The 18335-nt window shown below is 28.1% G+C and overlaps 1 protein-coding gene across 4 annotated transcripts in view; it reads right to left on the reverse strand.

Annotated features, from left to right (window-relative positions):
- Mical (Molecule interacting with CasL) overlaps nucleotides 1-18335 on the reverse strand; it is a 202818-nt gene that overhangs the window by 107331 nt on the left and 77152 nt on the right. For 2 of the 4 annotated variants that reach the window (XM_075374227.1, XM_075374224.1), the window contains exons 12-16: nucleotides 16944-16967; nucleotides 14330-14565; nucleotides 12374-12496; nucleotides 10474-10722; nucleotides 6516-6779 (exon numbers count right to left, since the gene is read on the reverse strand). In XM_075374227.1, coding sequence (XP_075230342.1) covers nucleotides 6516-6779; nucleotides 10474-10722; nucleotides 12374-12496; nucleotides 14330-14565; nucleotides 16944-16967 — 896 coding nt within the window. The remainder of the gene's footprint in view (nucleotides 1-6515; nucleotides 6780-10473; nucleotides 10723-12373; nucleotides 12497-14329; nucleotides 14566-16943; nucleotides 16968-18335) is intronic. The other 2 variants (XM_075374228.1, XM_075374225.1) reach the window with 2 other exon arrangements.

The raw sequence follows: 18335 nt of genomic DNA on the forward strand, positions 1-18335 counted from the left end.
CTCAATGGAGAGCTCTCATCAATAGCTAAAAATCTTCCTTAAGGATTAATAAATAATTTCAAGAAAACCCTATTGAAATCATTCCATTAGTTCAAAATTTATAAAGGAAAAATGGCCCCCAATTTCTGGTTAAAAAAACATACACTCACTCTGGCAGTTGGCCAACAGGTATTTAAATAGTCAAGTTTGATTAATTATAGTTCAGATAGGTAAACAAATAACATTCATAAATATATTATAAAAATGACAAGCTTAGTATTTATTTAAAATGTTTTATAATACATAAAAAATTACAAATTTAAAAAACCCCAAAAAGAGTTGGTCTGTAAACACGCATGAAAGAATGCTTACTATGGACAACCAGCTCTAGCATCATGGCTGGCAACCATCAATAGCTCAATGGAGAGCTCTCATCAATAGCTAAAAATCTTCCTTAAGGATTAATAAATAATTTCAAGAAAACCCTATTGAAATCATTCCATTAGTTCAAAATTTATAAAGGAAAAATGGCCCCCAATTTCTGGTTAAAAAAACATACACTCACTCTGGCAGTTGGCCAACAGGTATTTAAATAGTCAAGTTTGATTTTGCTATAAATGAAATCAATTTTATTATTCCACAAGAATTAATCATTAACAAAAAAGTCACACTAAAGGCAACATATACATTATAATTAACACTAACGGGTATAAAATTCACACACTTATCAATAGCTCATCTACCTGAGAAGCACAGTGAAATGGTTTTATCCATATGTAAGTCGGATAGTTTTACAATCCATCCAATGAATGACTTTTTTGAACAGCTAGTGTAGATTTTTCTAACACTGTTAAGTAATTACTATCTAAGAGAAATAATGAAAACACAGAGCAGTAAAAAACCAGTACCAGGTTACTTAACTTTGAATTTCAATTCATGTCAAAAACATAATTTGAATTTTCAACCTCAAAAATAAGTTTTCATTAGATAATTTACATATTAAATATAACAACGGTTTAAAAAAAATTGTTAATGTGTATAAATATTTTAAGGTTTTATCAGAATTTTTATATTTTCTGAATATAAATAAAAAATAAGGGAAATTAGTTACATAACAAAAATTTGTGCAGACAATAAAATAAATAGTACTAAATATAAATATAATATAGTAATAGTAGACAGCATACTTGTGTTCAAATCAAAAATATGGATAAATAAATATATATATATACACACATATGTGCACACACACATACACTAACATACAGTTAAAATAAATTAGTAAGAGAATGACTTATATAATTTGCGGGGTTCTGTATTATTTTTAAATAAATACTTTTTCTATTATGAATATCAAACAATTAAAGCATATTCAGTAATTAATTAATGTTAAAGATACAAAAAAAACAGATGAAAACAAACGTGTGATTACATATAATATTAATAGGCTAAGCTTAAAGTTACTGCTAAAAAAAAAAAAAAAAAAAATTACACCATTAATATTTACATACATCACATACTTGAAATTAAATAACGTTTTAAAGTAACAAAAAAAAATAAATATATTTTATCATAATACATGTAAAACTCACATCATGCGTTTAAAAAATTAACTGTATAAAAATTTAGCTAGTGGTTATTTTATGATATATATAATCTAAATCTCTTGAAACCTTTTATATTACAACATACTATATACATTAAAATTAATCACAGAATTTCACAACATAAATAATATCACAACTGATTAACAGTTCAAAATATTACATTTAAACTGGAGTTAAATACAAAAGCTTTTAACATACTTGAAAGTTATTATATACTAACCACAAATCAATGCTAAATAATAATAATATGTAATATATTTTTTTTTTTTTAAATTGAAATATTAAAATTATTTTTATTATGCAATAACATACATGTTATTCAATAATATTTTTAAAATATAAATACTAAAATAACTATTTTACTATTTTTATTTTTATATTTTTGTTAGCAATAACAGAATTATTTCAATGATGACAGAGGCTGCAGAATCCCATGAAAATACTTTCACGAAAAATTAAGGTATGATATGTCTTATATCAACATTCTGTACTAGGTGGTTTATTTAATAAAATTTAAATATAGTTTAACAGTACAGAGGGATATTACGAATCTTATAAAGATTAATTTCAGTAAGGTAATATATATACACACCCACACACACACAAAGTTAAGTTGTTGTACTCAGCACAACTATAACATTCTTAAATAATTTTCAATAATAAATAAAATATAACATACATATTTTTTTAATTCTCCACAAAAAAGTAACACATTTACACAGCCCAGAAACAGAAAGGCTGTTCAAGAAAATTATTTTGATTCTTAATAAATTTTCATGTTATTTTTCAGGCAGTCATAAATGGGTCACAAAGTGATGTTTTTTTCTGGATGAACAATCAAAAGGCTATAATATGAATTTTTCATAAAACTAACAAATCTGTCAGCTAACCACGAACCTGGAATAGTGTATAATAGTGTACAAGGTAATTTCTGCAGGTGCCATTAAATTAAATATAGGTACAGTTCAACCTGATGATATTCTGTTAGTAATTTGCACTGCTGAGGACATGGGTTTCCATGCAGCTGTGAGGTATAGCAGCGTTTTGACGAGGACAGTTTTGAATGAGCACACAACACTGTTGGCGAGATGGCGACTGCACTGCCAAGGGCATGGATCCCATGCAGCCATGAGGTGTAGTGGCATCTCGACGATGATTGAAAGCAAGTAAATGTCATCCGTGCTGGACTCGACTCTGTGCTGGAGCTGAGTGGGAGTAGCGGGTCTGTCCGCCTCCCCCTTGTAGACCAGACCGGAGTCCGTAAATTAACCTAAGTCTGGGGTATGAACTAAAGTTGGTTCATTAAGGGAATTAGGACTGAATTCTGTTGTTGTGAACAACATTTTTTGGTGGTATGTTGTTACATTTGCCTTGAATTTTGAGACATTTACTAGAAATTTGCTCAATAAAAGTAGAACTAAACGCAAGGTTCGTGCTTCTGTGAACTCAGTTAGCTAGTTCAGAGGGAAATGATGTAGGACATTCAAGATGTCCGGACGAGGCCTACAGCGAAGGCAAAAGCTGAGTTCATAAATCACCGATGTAAATGTCTACCGAGGCATTTACATCGGTGGCATCCCAACAAAGCCAGGCTTATTAATATGAGATATAAAAAGTCGGAGGGTGAAAGACGACTCCTGTTAAAACGCATCAGGACTTGGAACGGAGGGGGGAAGTGGCAACCAGAAGCGTCATAAGGCGGGTGTTTCCCCTACGGGGTTGGGATGATGGTATTCTGTTAATAACCACTGGGTATACAACTGGATCAGTGAAGCTGTTATCGAAGCCTGACCTTGAGAACTTGTCATCCAGTTCTCATTTTAATGAAACCAAAAATGTGATAAGTGAAAAAAATAGTTGAAGCTAACAAGTGAATAGTGACAGACATCATGGGTTAACCTACATCACAACATTATCACTTGAATTTCCAAAACATATGCTCAATATGAGTGCCAAAATAGCTGACTGAGTAACAGAAAAGGAATTGAAGAGTCTATCATCCTTGCGTAACACCTACTTAGGCAAGCTGATCAGAACAAGATATGATTAACAGGATACCACAGATTTGAATCAATAAGCGATTATGCAGTGGAAATATCCTATTCACCTTCATGTAAGAAATTCAAGAACACACCCCTCCCATTGATAAGGTTATGCAAATAATATTTTGGGATTCTTAAGGTATACTGCTAGCACATTTTCTGAAGTGTGGGGGCAATGAGAATGCTACATATGATACTGTGAAGTTCTGTTGATGTTTTGGGCTCAGATTAAAAAACAATCCAGTCTTCTTATTAGTGGAGTTAGTTAAGTTTCATCAAACTGATGCTAGACCTCATATGGGACAATTTTACATTGCAGAAAATTAATGATTTAGGATGGCAACTTCTTCATCACTTCTTTAAGACCTCCAATTCAGCTTGAGTGTTTTTCATCAATTTGGTTCACTAAAAATTCACCAAGAAGCAAACATTTCAAATGCTATAGAAGCTGCAGCTATTATAACAGCCAAAAAGTTGCATGCAATAGGTTTTGAGGTGCTGATAAAGCGATGGGATAAGTGTACCTACATTGAAAAATAATAGTTTTCAAGTATCTCAAATAATTTTTTAAAAATCATAATGTGTAACATACTTAAGAGACTTTTCTTCAGAAAAATGAACCAAACATAAAATTAGAGCACAAAGAAACTTAACCTGCGGAAAGGTTCAATAACAACTATATGATGAAATGTTATTTAAAAACAATAATAAGGAAAACCAGCAGAATGGAAGTGTATTTTTGTTGTCACAGTTTTTATGAACTAACAGTATTACAGTTTGTTCATATATGTCCTAAAATATGTTATGGGTAATTTTTTAATTAACAAAAATAAATATCAATAATTTTCATTCCGATTGTTATTCACTATCAAAATTATTCTTATATTAATGTAAAGCAAGTTTCTGCATCTGATATTCATCCTAGAATTTTGCATAAACTTTGATACGAGGTAAAAATACCAGGAATATTCTAAATATGGTGTACCAAGTAGTGAAACACAGACGTTAAAAACTGGTTGTAATTTAAATACATATTCAATATAAGAATTTTATCTAAAACACAAATAAATTTACCATAAAATAATAATTTTCATGATTAATTTTCTATAGTAAGCATTCAAAATGCTTTCTAAATAAATCCTCAGAAAGTCATATAAAATGTATTATTTATAAAGCTTTAAACCTTATATCACCCAAACTGCATTATGAATAAACTGTTCATCTACAAAGGAAAAACTATGCTAACTGCTATCAAAATGAAATCATAAGTAGAAAATGTTCAAAAAACAAAAAAAGAAAATTTAATCCTGGACATGCATTTTGATAACCAACAGTCATCAGATTCACAGCAATTAAAAAAAAATAAAGAATAAAAATAAAATAAAAATGAAAAATTAAAATAAATTAAAGAATATAATAAATTACACAAGAAATTAAAAATGAACAAATAACCAATAACAAAAAAGTAAAATAAATGAGTAACCAATATTTACAAAATACTTCAACAAGAATAATCCCTAACAATGTAACCAACAAATACTAACCAATAATGCTAATACTGACAAATAAATGTCAAAATAATGGGACAAATTGTGGTATTTATCTATGTAACAGTTCAACGTGTAGATAATATCATATAATATATGATATCACAATATAAAATCATTATATTGTGTTCATTATATTTACAGCATGCTAGAAAATACTTTAAAAGTATTACAGTTGGTTTTATTGCAAGTTAACAATTAGCTAGAGCATATATCAACATCAATAGGTAAACATGCACCAACAGACTACCAAACTATTGTGGGTCTTAAAATAATGAAAATTAAGCAGTAAATAATTAAATTAGAAATGATGGAACAGCATAGATAAACATAAAATCATATAATAACTGTAATCATAAGTAGTTGTTTATCATCAGATTTATATAAACGAGTTCAGTTCACAAAAAAACAATGATATGTTACCTGGCATTACACACTAGTATCTGTTTATTAAACTAAAATATTACACATTGGTTTGGGGTGGTCTAACTTAAAAACAGAAATATAAAAAAATACTGAACCTAAAAGTCTAGGAGATATGAAGTTTTATATACTAACTTTCCATTTTCAATTTAAACTGTCTAAAGTAATTTGTATAATTTTTAAGTTTATTTATAAATACAGAAAGAAATACTTTTTTGTGCTGTTATTTATTTATTCATTTCTGTTTCATACTCTTCACTTATTTTAAATTTATCTTAACTGATTTTATTTCTATCTACTGATAATTCTTTAACAAATAAAATGTGTAAAGAGCATTTACTTTTTTTTTAATGGTTTTTGAATAATTTTTTATTTATGATTTTATTTGATAACAAAACAACCCTTTTCATTCACTGATCAGGGGTTAATACTAGATTTTAATACAAAAATTGTTATTTTTAAACTGAATCAATATAACAGAAGTAACAAAACTTAAAAGGCAAACTGCAAGCACTTTCTCAATTTTTTTTAAACATAATATTTGCAAATTATAAATTACAGAGGTTTAATAAGTAAAATGCCCTGATTAAAGGGCAGCATCAGTAAAGCTGCTAAAAAAAAAAAAAGGAAAGAGTGAAAAGAAAAAACCAACACTCACAATAAAAATATGTTAAAAAAGTACTTAACAAAATAAAACAAAAATAATACTGTTTAGTCACAACTACTTAGTATTAAATTATAAAAGATGGATTGAATAAAGAAATGGTAATAATATTAGACAGTGCACTGTTAATAACAATATAAATATTAATTATTATTTGCTACGTGGATGATATTATTATAATTAATGACATCAGCGTTAGAACAAAAAAATTGTTATATCACACTACAGTTTGTTTTTTCTTTTAATTTCTTACGGCCTGAAATGGATTCATTTTCCGTTCCAAATCTTTAACTCTATCTTTAAAGTCTGGTGCAGTCTGTCTATACACAAACAGTGAATAATCTTCAAATGGAGTACTCTCAGATTCATTACGTGCATTTGACTGTAACATCTGCATGCTCTTATGGAACTGCTGATTAGCTAAGTGACGGAGGTACATTCGGCGCATCATTCTTTCTTTACGATTCTGTTCAATTTCTTCTCTGACTTTCTGCCGATCACTATATTCATCTTGAATCTACCAGGCAAGCATTTAAGCATTTTTTAAATCTACAAATAACTTACAGGTTTTTTTAATAAAATAAAAGTCCCTAAAGAAATAAAAACAAACAGTGAAAAATTATAAAGCCATTAAACTTTAATTTAATATAATTACTCCTCCTCTGGATCATCATTCAATAATACATCATTTTTTTGTCTATTAAGACTAATAAAAGTTTAAAATAAAAGTAAAAGAAACGTATAACAACATTCAAATCAAATTAAAGGTAACCATTCACACTTTAATGAACCTGAAACCATATTCTTCAGCACCATAGAACAACTTTGGTAACTGCTGTCTGGCTCTAAATTAAACATGAATCCTCCTGAACAACCAATAAACCTAAAAGTCTTATGACTTGCAAGAAAATTCATTAAGGTAACATCAATCACAATAAGTGTAACCATGGCAAGGTATAATGATTACCAACAGGAAGTAGCAACTGCTTCAGAAGTTGAGGACAATGTCAGTACAAACTAATCAAAAACCAATCTTAAGCTAAAGTTCATTAAATTTTTGGTATTTCATAGTCAAAAGTGACTGTAAATGATGGTTGTATTTGTTCAGAGTATGAACTTTTTAATCTCTTCTTTTCTAAAAACAATAAAGATGGTAATGTACTACATAACAGGAAATTATTAAAAATAAGCATAGGGCAGAAAGCAATACATGAATTCAAATAACTATTCACATATAAAGCAATACGTGAATATAAATGACTCTAAATTCTTTATTTGGTTACACCTAACCCAAAAATTAATTATAGAAACAAGAAATGAAACAATCAATATAATGGTGAATGTAGATGAAATAACAATAGAAACACAACCTCTTGGATTTCATCTTGGTACTGTACAAATATTTCATTTGCTAATTCCTGCTAGTGTCCTCAACTACTCCCTTCTTATAGAGACTACCCACAATAACTACAAAGAAAAGGGATGTATATACCTCGTATAATAATAACTCAATCTAAATAATGTATATACATTATTTGTAAATCATATTGTAGAATAAAAAATATACAGAACGTGAGTCAACATGAAAGCAGGAAGGTGACAGTAAATTTAATTCTAATCTGCAACACAAAGTTTTCCTTTATAATGCTGTAAACTTATATTTTTACACCTCTTCTGTTTTTTATGTATGTAAATGGCATGTTTCATTTAAAAGTAACCAGTGTAACAAGCTGATGATCACTAAACAACTGGAACTGGGGAAGATATTCCTCAGGATTAACCATGTTTTAAAATGTTGACACTATCAACTAGAATGTGAACATTATAAAGATTAAGACTTTTTTTTTAACTTAAACAAAGCAAATAGTAAGTTGCATGTACAATAAACGGAAGAATAGAATTAACTGTTGAAGGACATTAATTATATCAATTTTGAAGGGCAGGCCTATTACCTGCCCTTCTACGTCATCTAGAGTACGTGGTAAAATCAGCTCGTGAATTTTTTACCCTAAAACAACTAAAAACTTTGACAACACTTATATGTTGCTGACAATAATATATTATACTCTAATACTTTTCTCATCATGTGAATAATGGTAATAGTTCTATATGATAATTCAGCAACAGTTCAATTGAGAAGATTACTGTTCTTTAAAAAAGAAGAAATATTAACTTTACGGTTAGTCTCAAACATCATTAACCACAAAGGCAATCACCTTAAAATATATATGCCCTGACAACTGGGAGTTTGTATAAATTACAAGTCCTATACTAAATAATGATGAACAAACCTTTTATTATTATCTGTATTAGCAGTAGCTATTATAACAGCCATCATTAAGTTTATTCAATAAGTGATATCAGCAGAAATAACAGACATATTACTAGTGACACCAAAGACATATTAAATCAACAGATAGAAAGAAACTGAACATAATTTAGAAATGTTGCTGCTGCCTGCTAAGGGTGCACATATGAGGTTATGAACATATTTATTACAACCAATGAAAGTGACATGTACAGATATTTTAGTTAAAACAACTTGCTAATTAAAAGTGAATAAATTGTTATGAATCGTGCCGCACAAATCTTGTTCCTTCCTATAATTGTGTTTTTTAATAATGATCTTAATAAAAAAATTTCTGGACACAAAATCTAGAAAAATAACTAAATAATACACAAATCTGCAATGCAAGAACATATATTTATAAATAATGCATAAATAAATAAATGTGTTTAGTGTTGTGTAGTATAAAGCAAAGAAAGCATGTGTGTGTATATGTGTACACAAACACATACACAAACAAACACACTATCAGATAGAAGAGACTGGTGATATAAAAACAGCTCAATTATAAATTTTGGTGATCCTGTTTAGCTAAAAATGTCATTAAATAGTGCAGTAGAGAATATAAATAAAATATGTCCAACTTTTCAAGATAGCTTAGTTTTCTTTGCAATGGTCAGTAAATTGACCTAGTGTTTTTATATTTTATTTTTAACCTATGAACTCTTCACATTCTTTCCACAAGAATTTTTATAAAAGTAACAATGATGTTTTTACTACTTTACCTCTTGTGAAAGCCGTGTTCTACCTCTTTCTACCTTTACCTTTACAATACCACAAAAAGAGAAATGTGTTTATTTAATCTTTCTATAGGTATTTTTATGATAAATTCTCTTTTCATTAAGATTTCTCATTTTTAATATTTTTACATTCTAAATAATATACAAATTCTAGTGAGTTGTTATTTTTAAGTACTAGTTTTATCCTAAATTTCTTCTGGAAGTGATGAAGTTCACCACAGTCATACCTGTTGACTACTGATGATGTCACATTCAGTATTTCAGCTGATTGTTGAGCCTTTACTGAAGAAATTTTCTATCATCTTTACTTTTTAAATTTGTATGATTTAATTTACATACATTATAAACCCTTTGCTATTTCCACTTCCTTATATTATATCACACTTAACAGTATTTATTTCATATAACTATTTTTTTTTACCCACTTATAAAACAAGTGGTCCATTTAAAAAAAAAAAAATTATGTGACTTCAAGCAGTTCCTGGAAATTAAATCCTGATAGTGACAGGGCATATGAAATATAATGTACCTTTCACTTTTATTTTGTTAAATAGGGTTAAAATAAATATTAAAGAGTGAGAGGTTATTCACAATTTTCATTTTACCATAAACTGGTAAATTAGTTTTAATTACCAACAGAGATGACAAAATTAAACAAACAGATTACAGTGATAAATTAATAGTTTTTATAAACCTACATTTCTATATGAAATAACATGTAATAGTCGTACCAAAATTTATCATTGTTACTTTACGTTCCTTTTTTAATTACAATATTATTCAAAAGTATTGTTCAAGATCACAATCATAAAATTCTTTTCTAGATTTCCACTTGTAATTGCAATATAAAAGATTATAAAATTACTATTTCCTTTGAAAATGTCAACATACAATTCTATAGTTAAAAAAAAAATATTTAACTAAACTATAAATTAATACAAATAAATGTAATAGTTTATTAAATAAAGGGAACAACAAAAAACCACTCATTTTAATGTGAATGTTAAAAAAATTTCATTTCAACATTTCAACATTACATAAACAAGAATACAAATCTTTATATCAAAATATATCATTACTTATAATAAAGATTACTCATAAATATAAAGGATTTTCTTACATACCATTTGTACTGTAGGACGTTCTCTGTCCGAGGCAGCACTACGTCTTTTACGAGCACGTCTCACCAACGGTACATTATCTGCACGAGGAAGTGTTGAAGCAGCATGACGTTTTCGAACTGGCGTCTGATTCGTTGTAGTAAGTTTTCCTATAAGTGATACTCGCTGAGCCGGTGTCAAATTTCGTAACTTGGTAGACATGGCAGCAGCATTATTTTCTTCTTCTTTCTTCATAACAACTTCATCTTCCTCCTGCAACAAAATCTAGATATTACCTCATATAAAAAGTGTTTTACAAAAGAAATTTACTAAGCTCTCCTATGAGAGCTTAGTAAATTTAGTAATGTTTTAATAATAAACATCTATATGTTTATTATTAAAAATTAAATAATAAATTAATTAAAAACATTTTACATAAATGAATTATAGGCAAACTGATCATGTTTAAATCATATAACCTGATCTGTTTGGTTGTAAACAGCATGCAAGAAAAACTGTAGCAGTGCCTTTTCTATGACGTTATTTACTAACTCTTGAGTTTAATTCACAATAAGGGTCAGATATACTATGGATATATTGATGACTGATACATTGCTGTTCACCCACAATTTCAACCATTCATCTGTTATATCCATTCTCACTCATTAAAGTTATATCCATAATATGTCTGAGGTTGTTAAAAAAATATTCTTGTGTGTGTGTATATATATATATATATATATATATATATATACATTCTCAACAGGATAATACATATCACATTTCACACAATTTTGCAGTCATCAATCTAAATACCAGTCCAACACTAAAATCATAATTTATCTAATGAAATAGTATAAAACGGCTTAACACAAAACATATGCAATTCTATCATACTCACCTTAATGTTTACTATCAGTTCCATAAAAAAAAGATTATACTCCAGTTTTTAGAATAATGATAAACCAAAATACTGTATAACATTCAAGTGAGTGATAAAAATATTTAAAAAAATCCCTTTTAATAATATCTGCAACATATTACCTCCAAAAACTTTGATTGTATTATAGCAGTTCAAATGAATTTTATATAAATTTGTAACCAAAACATTATATAAAATACCAACACTATATAACAGTTGATTTTTCAGGTTACCACTCATTTTCTAGAACAGTAGCTATTTTTAAAATAGCTACGTTTTTATTTAACTTATATATTTAAATGAGAAAAAAATCATCTTCAATTTCTAAATCATCTTGACATCAGTTATAACAGTGATTTCAAGCCAATAGTAAAACTTTTGGTGAAAAAATCTTTTACAATAGGTATAATATGGTACAATGTAGGCGTGAACATTACAAATTTATAGTTGGGATAATGTTAATGACTGCAGTGATTATACTGCGATCAAAAGAAATTTCACCAGTTTTCTTTTTATTTTTTTTCAGGCAATGCCAATGGACTGGTCAACACTTTTCAGTACATAGTGGAGATACAATATTTTTGACATCTGGCAAATGCGTCAATATTATTTTGCTGTGTACATTTCTGAGGAGGAAAGGATTCAGTATTTATCCCCTATATTTCTTTAGTACTCTGTACCAATGCTGCATAGGCTTTGTATAACTAAGTAGAACTAATTAGATTTATACAAGTCTTTAGGTAGATAACTTATATCACTATTTTGAGTGTTAAAAGTTAAATCTGTTTACTTAAAATCTTAGTGACTTCTAAACTATATTCTTTAAATTCCACAGGATTTACAACAACAAAAAAAAACTCTTATTCAAATCAGTATGTTGATTCTGATTAATAATCTTAAATATATGATTATTTAAATCATAGTACATCACTAAATACATAAATGAAATAAGAAAATATTTTTGTTACTAATAAATAAAATTATAAATGATTTTAAGGTTACCAATTTCGGATGTTTAATATGAGGTATTTCACCACGGAACGTGTCATAAAGTTGTGACAAATACGAGAGCATGGCGAGTTTATCAGGTACCTCACATTGAGCCATTTCCAAACCAGTCATAACCTGTAAAATTAGCAATAATAAGCTGTAATTATATTTCTTCTTTTAAATAAGTATTGATGATGGTTGAACAATATTCCAAAATTTAAAAGAAATACATCAAACTTATTTACATTCAGTGGTTGCAGATTCGTATTAGTTTGTTAGAGAATTTTAATCACTTGCTTCTGATCGATCAGCAGATAGACACTTGCGTCAAAAAAGTAATCATTTTGAACTGAAATATGAATAAATTTAAACCTATAGTATAACTATCTAAACTATTTTAACTGGCATAAAAACATTTAATTTTTTATAAAACTACACAGAAAGTCAATTAAACTAAATATATATGAGGTTAGAAAAATCCTGAAATGCACCTGAAAAACATATATTTGGAACTGTATCTTAGTGGCTAATGTCTCATTTTAAGTACTTCCTTGTGCATCTGTACAGAGGTTTCCTATTTCTGAAGACAGACCTAGAACTTCTTTTTCCAGAATAATCTTGTGAATTCCTTTTCATATTATGCTGGGTATAAATGACAGTCAGAAATCTTAACTTTCTTGCAGTCTTTAAATGTGATATTACAAATAAATCACCAGGACTAAGATGGGTGAATAAGCAGCAAGACAATTCAGTAACTGATTTTTTTTTGACAGAATATCTATCATGATGAGTGCACCATGGCTTGGTGAACTGACATGATGGGTAATCCACTTATCAAATAACAATTAAGGTCCAATAAACAATATCATCTAATCACTTCAGTACCTCTAAATAACTGATTGATTATTTGACTCTGTTGTGTACACCATGAGTAAAATCATGGTGGATTGTGATTGAGGAAACATACAATCATGGTCTTTAACTGTATACATGACATACTTTTTTTAGGTGTCAAACTGAGGGATTTCCACTGCATACTAAGCATTTTGTTTCAGGGTCATACAGGAAGCGCAACTTTATGATCCATAATGACTCTCAGTAAGATATGCTTAACTGCCAAAAAAAACAGTCATAACTTGAAAACATTATTATCTCTGTTTGTCCATCAAGATCTGAGACATCAACTAGACAGAAATCAGGTCCAATTCTTCAGCTAAAATTAGTATGACTGTTTCTCAATTCCTCCACCATTAATTTCACATTTAATTATTTATTAGACCATACCACATGTAGCACTCAAATCATACTTGCATTTTTAATTTTTTTTCTTTGGCATCCTCCTTTTCTCTTGTTTCATTCTACAAAACATTTTTTTCCAGGACATTCACACCAAATGCCACAACAATTCTCAACATTAATAGAAGTTTTGTTGTTTTTAAACAAAATTTGATGTAATTTTTAGATTTTGATTCATTTTTACAAGTTTATATACAAATATTTATTGTTTTTGCTACAGTCAATTAACAAATGTCTCTTATTGACTGAAGGTTTAAACATATAGTGATTAAGTGTAAACTCAGTTACTCATATAATTCCAACCAATCATTCCATGGAAATCACTATAAACAATGCTGTAAATTGTTTTACCTCATAAACTGTTCTGAAAATAATATTTTCAGAATATTCTAAGGTTTTTTTTTTTATATTAGTAAGCTTTTAGCAATTATCAGAAGTCATACAAAACATTTAAACTTTTTAACGTGGCTGTCAATATCATTTCTTTAAGACAGATTAAATTTGGTTTGGTTTGTCATAATAATTAATAAACTAATATTTAAACTTATTTTAAAATTCTAGCAAGTACAAAAATGTGTATTATTTACATGATTAATATATTTCACATGATTCAGCAGTAAAATGTACTGAATTATACAAGAACAAAAATGAAAAACTGCTTACAGTACTTACAGGAGGTATTCCAAGTTCACGTTCTAATGTATCAAATGCAAGTTGATTATTTTTAGCGACATCATCTGGCCTGAGCGAATGAAAATCGAGTAAGTCGGGTCGGTAACGATGTATGATAGCGCACAAAGCCAGGCCATCTTTAAATGAATTCGTCATGTCTTCTATTTTAATACCATCATACAGTGCAACTTGTTTCTTCAACCAGTGAAGCAAAGTATCTGGATGTACCTGTGAATCTACAAGAAAAATGTAGAAATTACATATAAAAAAAATTTCAGGATGTATAAATGGGTTATAGATCATTTTTTTGGTCCCAGTAATTATACAGACAATATTTAATAATTCTATAATTTAAACATTTTTACATCTCAAGAATTCTAAATTTTCATCTTTATATTCATGATGTAAATAACCTTTGCTAATAAAATGGTAATTTTTTGTTTAAAAAGAGGCAATATTAAACTCTATTAACAATAGATAATAGAAGAATTATATAGAATATGTTGAACTATACTAAAGATTGGCCATTGAGAGATGCTGTACTACACTTCTGCTGAGTTTGTAATAATCATCATATGAAATATATTCCAAGCAACTTATTAAAAATTCAATAATTTTTTCAATGAATTCTACAAAAACAATATTTCTCTGTCAACATGTTCTTAAATAGATCTGAATTCTTAACATCTTTTTTTAATGTTATTTAAATATAAGGACCTTTCCAAAATTTACTTCCTTGTTATACTCTGCTATAAATTCTTTTCAGTACTGATAAAGCAACTGTCTTAACATGGAACCTGTTATTGTTGCTCCCACTGACTAAAATGACATAATTTGATTTTTGGTAATGAATGGACACATCAACCCTACCATCTCTATACAGTCTGATAGACCACAGTCACTCTGAAACCAATGCTCATGGATAGACTTAATGCTGGGCACCTTGATGGTGAGTTCCTTGACAGGGTAAGCAAAAGATAGCATCCAATATAATAAAAACCTAATCATGTTTGGCAAGTAGGCCTTGTATGTGCTCATATATTTTTCAATTATATTTCAACATTACCTTATTTTGTAATTCGATTTATCATCACAGAATATTTAGGTTATTATTCCTTTCTTTCACACAGTTTCATTCTTGATATTTCAAATAATCATTTTTAAGGATTAATGTGGTATATCAAACTTATCTTTTAGATTAAGTTTTGTTTTGTGTGGTGTTGTCCATTCCAAGATTTTTCAATGACTCTGATCCTTCTAGGCAAATGCAGGCCCGTTTTCTTTTGTTATTAAGTAAAATAATACATGACTGTACTTGACTTATCTACATAATATATAATTATGTACCAAATAAAATAAGCATTTATTTATGTATTACCATGAAATAGGTACTTATATTTGTATATTACATAAATGTATAAATGGTATTTTTCAGTCATTGTATGAAATATCACAAGGCAGGTTTTAAAAACAGGCATTAAGGATATTAATAGAATCTAAAAGGAATACGTACTGATGTAAATGGTAGATAAAACTAAAAACAAGCAATTAAAAGGATACTACATGCATTGAGAAAATAAAGTATATAAAGTCACTGATAACAAAGACTTAACAACTTTAAATGTCTTCATATTATATAAAGACAGACAAAATGCAACTACACTACAAAACCTGATGAAGGAATATATGATAAAAATCAGGATTAAGTCAAAGACTACAAAACAGATGAACAAAAAAACCTTCATGTGCAATTTGAAGCAGAAAGTTCTAAATAAATTGAATAATTAAATTTTTCTATTTGGTGTGATAATAATATCAGGATGGTAAAAATAGATATGACAAAAGAGTTTTTTAACTGAAAGAAACAGTATTATGACATTAAAATGTTTTCGGAACAAAAAAACAACAATGAATAGAATTATTCCACAATGTTGTTATTTAAATAACTTAACAAAAAAGTGAAATTACTTTTAATTATCAACAAAGTTAATTACTAAAATAAATTTAAAATACTTTTTATAAAACAGACTTCAAAGGAAAACATACCAGAAAGCAGAAAACTATTGATTGCTTTTTAAAATTAAATGTTTAGAAATCTTTCTCAAATTAAGTATTGATAAGTCGGTACTTATTTTTAATTCAGTGCCAACTTCTTGAAGACAAAATTTAAAAAAGAATTATTTTATAATTTTAGTATAATTTTTTGAAGTCAGTTTAAAAAAAATTGTATTTTATTTAAAATTTTTCAATTTCATTTGAAATATGGACAGGCATATAAAAAATTCTGCACATATGAAAAAAAGTATTTCCAAAAACGTGTGTATGGGTAAAGGTTGAAGGATAAGGAACTGGTACCGAGCATGAGCTATGACTCTGTGGAATACAGGAATATGCATTACTTTTTCACTAAGTTTTCTAACTATTGAAAATAGTCTTGAATTTTCATGCAAAATTGCTTTGAATGTCTGTATGACATCAGGCCACATAACATTAAAAATAAACATCAAATACAGATCAATTATAAAAACACAAAAAAAATCTTTATGTAAACTATGAAAACAGTATAATTTTTTGTTAAAAAAATTTCCATTTAAGTTGTGAAGAAAAAACTTACAATAAGACCCCAGAGGAACTGCCTCTACAAAATAAAAAAAGATGAACATACAGCGATCTATTTGTTTAAAAGTAAAGCTTAAACATAAAAAATGAATACATATGTACTAAACTGAGAAACTTCTTTCATGAATTTCATTTTAAAAAAGAGAAATAAATCATTTACAAAGAATAATACAGAATTAGTTTATTTAAATATTAATAGTAATAATAATAACCCTTTCAATAAGGACAAAACCAAAAATACTGTTCTTTCTTTTTTTAAAACATTTATTTCCAGCAGTAGAATCATAAACCAATTAATTTGAGATTATACCAAAACAAAAGGCAAAGAAACAACAGTTTATTTATTTTATTTTTTTTTTTTTTACCTTCACATCAATAATTTTCTACATTTTTCTGAATTAGACAAAAAAAGTTATAGCTGAATATCATTCACATAATAACATATTATTATTATTATCAACTCATAGCACTATATAACATAAATGACAGTCATCATTATTTAACGAATCATAAGTTATATTTTTCAACTGTAGATGTTCATTTCCTAAACCCACCAGGTTGGTCTAGTGATGAATGCGTCTTCACAAATCAGCTGACTTTGAAGTCGAGAGTTCCAATGTTCAAATCCTAGTAAAAGCAGTTACTTTTATATGGATTTGAACACTAGATCATAGATACTGGTGTTCTTTGGTGGTTGGATTTCAATTAACCACACATCTCAGAAATGGTCGACCTGAGACTGTACAAGACTACACTTCACTTACACTCATACATATCATCCACATTCATCCTCTGAAGTAATATCTGATGATGATTCCCAGAAGCTAAAAGGAAAAGAAAAAAGATAGCTTGATTTTTGTAATAATACAAATTCAAGTACTGATGATCAGAACATCTAAACATCAATAATATTTACTGGAACAGTGAAGCCAACCAAGTAATTTCAATTTACTACTGCTCAACGATGACATGATATTGATTCAAAATGTTCTACAAATTGTTATTCACATCACAAATGATTGCTATAAAAGATGTAGCAGGCAGAGATGCATAGTTGTAATCTTACTGAACACACTATTTTTTATCAATGTTAGTCTAAAAATCTCTGCTCTCATAAGAAATACTGCTTCAGTCAGTCATATAAAAAAATAAAACAAGTTTGACATAACACTGTTTAATCCTTAGTTTTGGCAACTTAAAAGTTAATTGTGATCTTACAAATGGCAACCCCTTATTAGGAAAATGTTCATTTATTTTTTAATTTAAAAAAAAAATGTTATTCATAATAAGCACAGTATATTACAAAAAATGTTTTATATATATAATGCATTTTATCAAAACAAAAAGGAGGGGTAATTATTTTGTTTCTTATGGCTGCTATACATAA

Source organism: Lycorma delicatula, chromosome 8, assembly GCF_047948215.1.
Source record: "Lycorma delicatula isolate Av1 chromosome 8, ASM4794821v1, whole genome shotgun sequence".
NCBI classification, from domain to species: Eukaryota; Metazoa; Arthropoda; class Insecta; order Hemiptera; family Fulgoridae; genus Lycorma; species Lycorma delicatula.